The following is a 10101-nucleotide window of genomic DNA, read 5'->3' as shown; positions in this document are numbered from 1 at the left end:
AATGCTAATAAGAAGAACTCACAAATTAAAAAAAAAAAAAAAAAAAAGAGTTCATAAATGTTGCACTAATGAGGTGGGTGACTTCATGGAAAAGAGCATTAAGAAGGTACCAACAAAAGTAAAGTTCATGACATAAGTTTCCACAAGGAGTGACTTTGTATGAATGGATGCTGACATGAATTTAAATAATGGAGTGTTTCCATGAGAAGTAATCACAAGAGGTGACTATTCCAAAAAGATGCATTGATGAGAGGGAAGTTCCTTGGAGACCGATTATATGACATTTAGAGAGGGGGAGGCGAAGAGTGTAATGCCTCATAATCTATTTTGAAAGAATTATTCTTTTATTTTTTAATATATAACACTCAGAGCTACATAACTTCTTTTATCAATATAAATACAAGTGAAAATATAACTATTAATTACAATATTAATATATACATGTATATGTATTACCCAAAAAAATATATACAATACTCATGATATATACAATCATATCACAACTATTATATTCTGAGTATAAAATAATAACTAAAATAATAAGAATCTGAACTTGAAAAATTCTTGTCAATCTCACACTCTTACTCTACTGCCATAATATGAAATCATTTAACCATATATAATGAGCTAAAGAGCTCATCAAGTAACCAAATCTTACAACTAACTCAACATACAGTAAAGAAGTAATATGCATGTTAGTAGTTAAATAATAATAGTAGTAAGTTATAGTCAAATTGAGCGGCTTGACGAGATGAATCCAATGAGCCCAAGATCATTAAATTCTGACTTCACTAAGACATTCAAATGTCAATCAAATAATCCATGATCAAGGGATTCAACATCGCCCGTCCATCCAAGCCACTCCCCATATGCCCTTGATCTCCAACCTATTTATGGGCCATGACACTCTAGGAAATCTATAAATAGTCCCTACTCCCTCTTGAAAGGGGGAACCAAGCAAGAGAGAAAGAGAGAGATCAGAGATCTCTCTTGCCGCCTCGCTCCTCCTTGAACACCGCCTGGAGTTTCTCCGAACCACCACTTGTGGTCCTCAGGTCTGACGGACCACCACATGATACCTAGAGTTCTATCGAACCACCACCCAAGGCCTAAACTTTTGTCAGACCATCACCTGACACCCGGAGTTCTTCCAGACCTCCACCTAATACCCAGAGTTCTACCAGGCCACCACTTGATGCCCGGAGTTTTGCCGGACCACCACCTGAGGCCCAGACTTTTGTTGGACCACCATATAAGGCCCAAACTTTTGCCATACAACCACCTAATGCCTCAAGTTATGCCAAACCACCACCTAAAGGCATGAACTTCTATCAGACTATCACATGAGGCTCAAAATTCTATCGGACCACCACCTGAGACCCAGACTACTACCGGACCCCCTCCTGATGCCCAAAATTCTACCAAACCACCACCTGAGGTCCGGACATCTGCCAGACCACCACCTGATACCCAAAGTTCTATTGAACCACCACTTGAAGATTGGAGTTCTACCAGACCACCTATTGAGGCGCAGACTTCTATCAGACCACCACCTAAGGTTCAGACTTCTACCGGACCACCACTTAAGGTACAGACTTCTGCCAGACCACCACTTGATGCCCAGAGCTCTACCAGAGCACCACCCTACCACAATGATCTTTCTGACCTCATTCTCTTGCTGACTATGATCCTTTCGACCTCTGTTGCCTACTATAATTCTTCAGACCTCCATTGCCAGATAATGGTCTTTCTAACCCTTATCTCCAACCAACTACAGTCCTTCTAACCTCCGTCACCTATGACAGTCTTCCTGACCTCTATCCTATCAAATATGGTACTGCCAACCAAACAAACATATATATGTTGATTATTGTAACTCCCACCATGTAATGCGCTTTATATGATGCACATTTGTGACATCGAGCCAAGGCCTTCTCTTAAGGAAGGGCCTCATTTGTAATTGACTACAAATAATAGTAAATTTATTCAAACTCGGCCAAGCCCCATGATTTTCCCCCTTTTCAGGGGTTTCCACGTAAAAATTAGAGTCTCTTATAAATGCTACACCCTCTCTCTCTCTCTCTCTCTCTATATATATATATATATATATATATATATATGTAACAAAGATGATTTGTGATTTTGACTTATAATGACTCATAAAAAAAAATTCACTAAGTTAAAATATGAGTTATTACAAAGAGGCCATACTTATATAGTATTGGGTAGCCTAGAGATGAAAGGTGTTTATGATGCTGCATATGGACTGAGTATGGATAGTGTATTTGTAGATATGTAGAAAATACTCAGTAAATACTCACAACTAATGATTAACTTAATATTTGCTGCATATCTAAAAATACGCAGTCGATACGCAACATTCGAACTACTCTTTGCATTCGGAGTCCGCACAAAATAATTTCTCCTATGAATGACCCATGAGAGTTCTTTGCGATTAGATATATGATAGGTCATAAATTGGCACTAACCATACATAAATGTTTGTTGGCCAAACTGATAAGGCATCAACTCGATAAATGAGGTGTATTAACTAATGATAATTTTAAGCTTAACAAGATGTTGGTTGGCCCATAGAGGAACTCAACTCAATAAGATATTTATTTAAGAATAATTCACTAGAAACCTAACAATCCTAAAATAATTTAGAATTGCTTAAGGGCCTAAAAGACTTCATGCAAACTAGTCTAAGACTTGACTTTTAATTTTAGTTGGACATATTCTCTTAGTGCTCTAAAACATGCCCAACTATTAAATTGAGGTGGTTATAGTTGTCTTCTAAAGATACTTGTCTTAGCTAGAGCAATTATAAAAATAGAATAATTTGTCAAGACAAGTGCTCCCTAATTTGAATGCTAAAGGGAAGGAATTAAACTAGGCGACCAAAAACAGTTGAAAAAAGAGTTATGGACGGTAAGTTGCTCAGTAATAGTATGACGCACGTGGAGATGGAGGTTTCTTAGGCCAACATTAATGATTATTGGATTGGGCTTCAGAGATGGACTTCAAGCCCACAAGATAGGTTTTCGTTGGGTTGGACGAGTAGACCCAGCCCATTTAATGCTGAGTTAGGGTTTTTCCGAAAGCCTATAAGACCCCAACTCCGCCTCTTTCGGTGCCGCGACCTCTTGGAGCGAGAAGCTGCGGCAGAGGAGAACTAGCCATGGTTAACGTTAGCTTTTACAGGAACTGTAAGCTTCTTTCAAATTTCAACACTGCCTCGATCCTCTGATTCCTTGTAACCTTTTCCAATTTCTTTGTTTCGTCTTCCTGGCTTGAAATTTTCATGGTGTATTGGCTGATTTAACGTAGCTTTGTATTTTAACTTGTGTTTTATTTAGGTTAACTTGATTTCAGTCCGTTTGTTATGAGTTCCAAAACTAATTGTTTACATGATATTCCCGAATTGCAGACATCTTTTAATAAAACTTCATCGTATGAAATCTGGATATATTTCTGCAAGTAGTTTGGATCTGGACCGGAAACCCTATAATGATAGTTCTTGATATATTTGTTGAAGTAGTATGGATCTTGATTGAAAATCCTAGCATGATTGCCGTAATTTGGTATTATATTATTTGTTGTAACCTTAGATGGGAAGACCTTCAAGAAGCCAAGGCGTCCGTACGAGAAGGAGCGGCTGGACGCGGAGCTGAAGCTGGTTGGAGAGTACGGGCTTCGGTGCAAGAGGGAGTTGTGGAGGGTTCAGTATGCCCTGAGTAGGATCAGGAATGCAGCGAGAGAGCTCCTGACATTGGATGAGAAGAACCCAAAGCGGATTTTTGAGGGTGAGGCTCTGCTTCGCCGGATGTTTAGATATGGGCTTCTGGAGGAAGGGCAGAACAAGCTCGACTATGTCTTAGCTCTGACCGTGGAGAACTTCCTGGAGCGCAGGCTTCAAACTCAAGTTTTCAAGTCTGGAATGGCCAAGTCGATTCATCATGCCAGGGTTCTGATCAGGCAGCGCCATATTCGGTATATATGTTTTCTTTTTCCTAGACGAATTGCGTATACTTTTTTATGATTTAATTTCTTATTTATTTGATGCATTTTGTGTCATTGGATACTCATTTGTTGTTGTTTTATCTCTTATGATACATTGAAATTTATCATGATTTCATTGTTTTAGATTTTTTTCACAACCAATAAACATTTTCTATTCGATTTACTTGTTTTGCAGTTTTTAGTTTTTAGTTTTTGTCATGCTCATTGCATGTCCTTTTAAAGTCATAATGATTTTAATTCTGAATTTATGATTCCTTATGAGTTTTAAGAATTTTAAATACCAATGTAAATTTTAAGAATCTGTAATAATGTTGCCGTTGCGTTTTGGCAATTTGACATTTATATTGTTTTAAAATTTTAATTTTGTCTAGGGACTATTAGTCTTCTTTTCAGACGCGTCTCATATAGGAAATTATTCCTCTGTTTCATTTTTCTTGGTGGTGTAAAATGTTTATGGTTTCTGCTGCCTAATGACATTTATTTATTTCAATAACTTTTCTAGTAGAAGCCACAACATGATGAGAATGGATTTCATATCTCACGACGGTCATCTGAGTGCACCTATGAGTGTTTCCTTTGATGAATGCTATCCTATATCTCTGATGATTGTAGGCAACTAAGCAAGTATCATTTAAGATTTTCTTTTGAACAATTTTTGGAATTTGGTTTTTTCCTTGTGCGATGACATCTTCTTTGTGTACATGTGAAGATTGTTTCAATTTTGATGAATAGCTACTTTTTTGTATAATTTACTCTTTATATTTTGTAAGTCTATGCATTCTTATGTATTGTAAGATTTTTATTTTAGTAAGGGGACATGATATAGAATGATGTTAATCCTTCTTTTTGTGTGAGGTAAAAGTATCAATCAGCTGACTTTCCATGTGATGCATTATCATAGTATTCAAAGGTTTGTGCTCAGTCAGTTTATGGAATTGTAACTATTTCGGATAACTTAATCTTGAATTTTACTGATCCTTATCTGTTTGAAGCTACCAAATGATGAGAATGGACTTATATCTCATGACGGTCATCTGAGTGCTCATCTATGGGTGTTTACTCTGATGAATTCAATCTCATTTCTCTGATGGTTGTAGGCAACTTACCAGTTATCGTATTCCAAATTCATCATTACTCTTTTGGAAATTTGTATATTTTCTTGTGCCATATTGATTTCTATGCATACTCTTGAAAACTGCTTTAGTTTTGATGGATGGGTGGTTATTTTGGATTAATTTTTCTTATATTCGTGTCTCTTCACCTTCATTTATAGTTGAATTTATCGTTAATGATGGTTAATTCAAACCTGTAGTTCCAGGTGTGGGTTAATCCAAACCTTTTCATTGTCATCGTGCTCTCTTTTTGATGGATTGATGCTGACGTTACAGATCAATTACAGATCAATTTTTCATGTTTCATTTATGTGGACTTGGATAACCTTGTTCATATATTGGCCGGAATATTGTGTTTATCTGAAGTTATTTTTCCAGATGTGTTTTATTCACAATTTCATATTAATTATGCTTGGTTTAAATATAATTAATGGGTAATTGCATTTCTGCATTGTTTTCATTAGCAATTTCCCACCTAACACTTATGAGAATCGGGAAGAAATAAATCTTCCTGTCATTGCTGCAACTTACATGTTCTTCCCTCTTAAGAAACATAAACTGAATTTATCATCAACCAAATAAAAGAAAAAATAAATATTTTCACTAAATTTCTTAACATAACAAGTGGTAAAAACTTATTTAAATTTTGCTCCCTTACTATTTACGTTTCCGTTTCCTCTATTATAATTCCTATAAATCGACAGAAACCTTTTTCCTCTATGTTGTGGCATTTTAAATCTGCTCAGCAACATAATGAAAATGGAAATAGACTGCTGCTCTGTGCAAGCTGTATGTGTACTTTTTAGTGTGGGCGTAAAATAGACCTGACCATTGGGGGCCTAAATTGAGGTCGGCCCGTCCAGACCATCCTTGTTTTCGACAACAATCTGGCCTTGTGTTGGTAATGTTACAAGAAAAAAAAAGAATAATTCAACATTTGTCTTTTGGCATGTAAATGCACGATATATGGTTGTAATTATTCATGTTTAACTTTTTATTTAATGATTGGTTTTGAAGTAGGTCTAACATATTAAACAAATAGTTTTAATTTGTAAGGATTGACATCTATTGAATTGTATAGTCTTTGCCAAGGTCGGCATTTTTCCTTTCAGCACTTAATCCTAGGGGCGTAAACGAGTCGAGCTGAGTCGAGTTTTGACATTATTGAGCTCAGCTCGTTAGTTGAAAAGCAAGCTCGAACTCGAGCTCAAATGGCGAGCTCGAACTCGAGCTTGTCCGTAAACGAGCTCGATCCGGCTCGTGAGCTTTGTCGGTCGTCCATGTCCGAGTGACTTTTCCGCGTCTGCCTCCGTTCGCTTCGTCTGCCTTCGCTCTCGCTGTCCCGCCCGCGGAACTCCTCCGTTCACAAGTCCCTCGACAAGCTCGCGATTCGAGCGTTGTGTTGTTCGAACTCGAGCTCGATAAGATGTCGAGCTTGAAATCTAGTATGAGCTCGACTCACGAGCTCAATAAGATCGACTCGTTGAGCCTGTTAACGAGTCGAGCTCGAGCCGGTTCACAACTCGGCTTGACACGGTTAATCCCCTACTTAATCCCATTGATTGATTGATTGATTGATGTAACAATAGATTTTTGTTTTATCATAACAAAATTATCACCTTTCTCTTAATATGATTTTTTTACTTGACTGCTCTTCGTTGGAATCATTTTCTTTGCATATTTTTGAATTTATGTAATTGTTACTCCTACGTGTTTAAATATTCTTTGTTTGCTTTGTGCATTTTTCCTGAATACTTTGGGCTGAAAAATAGTATGGAGTCCAGTAGTAATTCTTCATCACGGTTCTGTGGTATGCATTTGGATCCAATTTGACTAAGTTCAATTATCTTTGCAAGATTCTGAATCACATTTACTTTTCAGTTTCTTTCTCTTCATATGCATTCTTATTTTTTCATCATTTAGGTTTGCTGCTAGGGTCCCTTTTATAAAAATTACATAATGCCTTAAAAGAACTTTAGTTCCCTTTTATCTGATTTCACTAATCTTTTGTTTCTACAGTTGCACAATAGCTCCATTTTTTTTCACCGTTTGCTCGCTTTGACTACTGTTTTTCCATGTTTATAATGGTGTTTTGCTCGGCTTCTTGATATTATTTCCTATATATTAATAAAATCATTAGTTTTTCCATCAGTTCTCGTATCTAATGCGTCTCTTCCTGTTAACACGACAAATTGTTGACTAATCGAAATCATACAAGTTAATTGAAAGTGCTTTTGAAGAAAGGTACTTGTAAAAACTATGTTCTCAGCTGTCACAATGCGCTTAATGTGAAACTCGAATCATCAAAACTTTGTTGGTGGCTTTGGTTTGCTGTACTGTTTTTTTTTTTATTTTTTTATTTTTTCTCATGGTCTTCTTATATGAATTTTTATTTATGCTTCCATTTATTCATAGATATATGTGAAGAGGCTGGAGTAGCTCCTCTGACAGATAATATTTTAGTGAGTCACATCAGATGGTTTGGTCAAATAATACATTTTTCCTTTCAATGATCTTGTTAGGAAAGTAGATGTTGATCTGGCCTATGTTAAGAAAGATAGAGATATGCATAAAAAATTTTGATTAGGAAGTATTAAAAATGAGCAGACCCTATGTTGTTGAATAAAGGCTTGTTTTTTTCATAACTTCTCTCTTGGGTCCTAGATTGTTGCAAAATAAAGTCTAATGTCCTATCTACCAATCATGACCCCTTTAGCTTCAGTTTTCTTTTTTGGACTGTTGATTATAAAATGCCAAATGTGCAATCAAGTTGTAAGTTTAGCGTGAAAATTTTGGGTATCAAAATTTGAGCAAGTATGTCTCAAATCAGTTGGACTTTCTTTAAGATAAGTGCACTTTTTAAGGAGTGATAAAACCATATCATATTTATGTCATAGCAAACCTAATGATTCTTAAATTATGTGGAAAAATTTTAGATCAAAATATTTTCATCAAAATTTGATCAGAATGCATCTCAAAGTTATTTGATTTACATTAAGATTAATATTATATATAAATGATCAATTAAAATTTAGATTTTTTTCGTATCAAAGTAAATTCAATAATTTATCTTGATAAAAATTTTGTTCAGTTTTGCTGAGGTTTTTTTTTTTTTTTTTCTACTCCTGATTTTGTTTGATGAACAGATGAAGGAAATATATTTTCTTATCTGTATGAACCCCTTTGTTTGTAGGGTTGGAAGACAGGTGGTGAATATTCCATCATTTATGGTGAGGGTTGATTCAGCTAAACACATTGATTTTTCACTCACCAGTCCATTTGGTGGCGGCCGTCCAGGAAGAGTCAAGCGGAAGAACCAGAGAGCTGCGGCAAAGAAAGCTGCTGGTGGTGGTGGTGATGATGGTGATGAAGAAGATGAAGAATAAAACTGAAATGTTCTTTTGAGACTTAATTTACATTTTTCAGATTATATTCTCTTTCCATCTTTAAGTCATTTTAATAGTACAAGTAGTCTTTTTTGCACGATAATGCTTTGAACTTGTGATTCTCAGGATTCAATTTTGATTGAATGATTAAAACTGTGGATGGATTAGTTTTAGATTGGTTATTGTTACAGTGGTTTCTGGGATTATTTTGGCATCATCGGCGATGTCAAATATGCGATCTAATCGGATGGAAATCAAGCATACATGCTTATGTCAACTGCAAGATTTTATTTGAAATAGTGTCAGAATTTTTTTCCAAAAAAAAAAAAAATAGTGTCAGAATAGGATTGATTAGGCCTTCTGCCATCGCTGCATGATCGTTTTGGGAAATGCTGCTGGTTATTTTGAACTGTTTAGTGAGCAAGCGGGCTCAAATTTTATTATAAGTAAACCTGCAAAAAATTAAGTTTTGAAGTAGCCAAACAGAACATTTAAAAAATAGATTGATGAATATAAAATGTAAAATACCACCTCAAATTTCAATCAACAGAAAAAGAAGCATCCAATGATCTTGTACGGAGGCAATAAGCCTGCTAATATTCACTTAAAAAAATATATGTTATTTTAATTTCCTGATTTTATTTGAGCATATATAAAAATTTACAGCAGCTAAAGTTTTTATCTTACCGGAGCCCTCCTGATCTTACGAATATAAAACTATATAATCACTTGAGAGTCAAAATGACCAGCTGCCAAGCACTACTCTATGGTTTCTGCGGTGAACTTCTGCTGGCTGCCTTAATTAAACTGATAATTATCGAAAAATAGAAAAAAAATATGCACAACCCAATAATTGCTGCTTCATTTCTCGACCCAATTTTAACCTGCTAACAGTTCCAACTCGTTGTATAAACCTGAAATCCAGTAGTCATCGACAAGTTGGCACTGTTCAAATTTGCAGAAAAGGTGGGTATCACTGGACATTATTTATAACTGCTATTCTGTTTTCCAAAATTTTCCATATTATTCTAAAGTTTTGATTTTCGTGCAACAGTCGGTTTGTTTCCATGAAGCTTGGCTTTAGTATTTCTTCTTCTAAGAATAGCTGATAATTTATGTTGGTCACAAAACACAATCTCTCACAGTAGCCACTCTTCTAACAGGAAAAAAAAAAAAAAAATTTATCATAACTTTGTGTTTCTCTCTCTTTATTTCTCTAAACGGTACCGCTGAAGCTCTTTCTCTGATTAGTCAAATAGGCATTGTTGGTGCGAAATCGAAATCGCTAAAATCTGCACTTACAGTGATGGCGAAGTTGCCGAATTATTTGTTAGTTAATTTTTTATGTTTGCTGTGTTAGAATAATTAAATATATTAATTATGTGAGACGTCGCAATAATTATTTAAGAATATATATTTAATTATATAAACCATTATGTGGCCCATATATTTGAATTATTGCAATTTAATTATTTATGTTTAAATCCTATGGGTCAAGAAAAGATAATTTGATCATTCGTTTATGGTCCGTTTGATCAAATAACTCATATGAGCGGTTATTATAAAATAACTCCTTTGAG

General features: G+C 35.4%; 1 protein-coding gene and 1 non-coding gene across 2 annotated transcripts; both read left to right on the top strand.

Annotated features, from left to right (window-relative positions):
• The first annotated feature begins 3054 nt into the window (after positions 1 to 3054).
• On the top strand, positions 3055 to 8694 carry LOC110092881 (40S ribosomal protein S9-2-like). Its single transcript, XM_020817574.2, has 3 exons — positions 3055 to 3209; positions 3612 to 3993; positions 8329 to 8694. Exons 1-3 carry the CDS (start codon positions 3182 to 3184, stop codon positions 8519 to 8521), a joined length of 603 nt encoding a protein of 200 aa, XP_020673233.1. The 5' UTR covers positions 3055 to 3181; the 3' UTR covers positions 8522 to 8694.
• LOC114579752 lies at positions 4529 to 4631 on the top strand. Its single transcript, XR_003700919.1, has one exon. It is a non-coding gene; the product is annotated as a small nucleolar RNA Z161/Z228 (small nucleolar RNA).
• Positions 8695 to 10101: the final 1407 nt, after the last annotated feature.

Source organism: Dendrobium catenatum, unplaced genomic scaffold (genome assembly GCF_001605985.2).
Source record: "Dendrobium catenatum unplaced genomic scaffold, ASM160598v2 fragScaff_scaffold_621, whole genome shotgun sequence".
In the NCBI taxonomy this organism is placed as follows: domain Eukaryota; kingdom Viridiplantae; phylum Streptophyta; class Magnoliopsida; order Asparagales; family Orchidaceae; genus Dendrobium; species Dendrobium catenatum.
The sequence above is the reverse complement of the archived record's forward strand: the minus strand, read 5'-3'. Positions and strand labels throughout refer to the sequence as shown.

What these genes read in the sequence shown, in the direction of transcription:
- LOC110092881 (XM_020817574.2), top strand. Translation starts at nt 3,182, where the DNA reads ATGGTTAACGTTAGCTTTTACAGGAACT. An exon ending in CGTTAGCTTTTACAGGAACT is followed by an intron (nt 3,210 to 3,611) that starts GTAAGCTTCTTT and finishes TTGTAACCTTAG; the next exon opens with ATGGGAAGACCTTCAAGAAG. An exon ending in ATCAGGCAGCGCCATATTCG is followed by an intron (nt 3,994 to 8,328) that starts GTATATATGTTT and finishes CTTTGTTTGTAG; the next exon opens with GGTTGGAAGACAGGTGGTGA.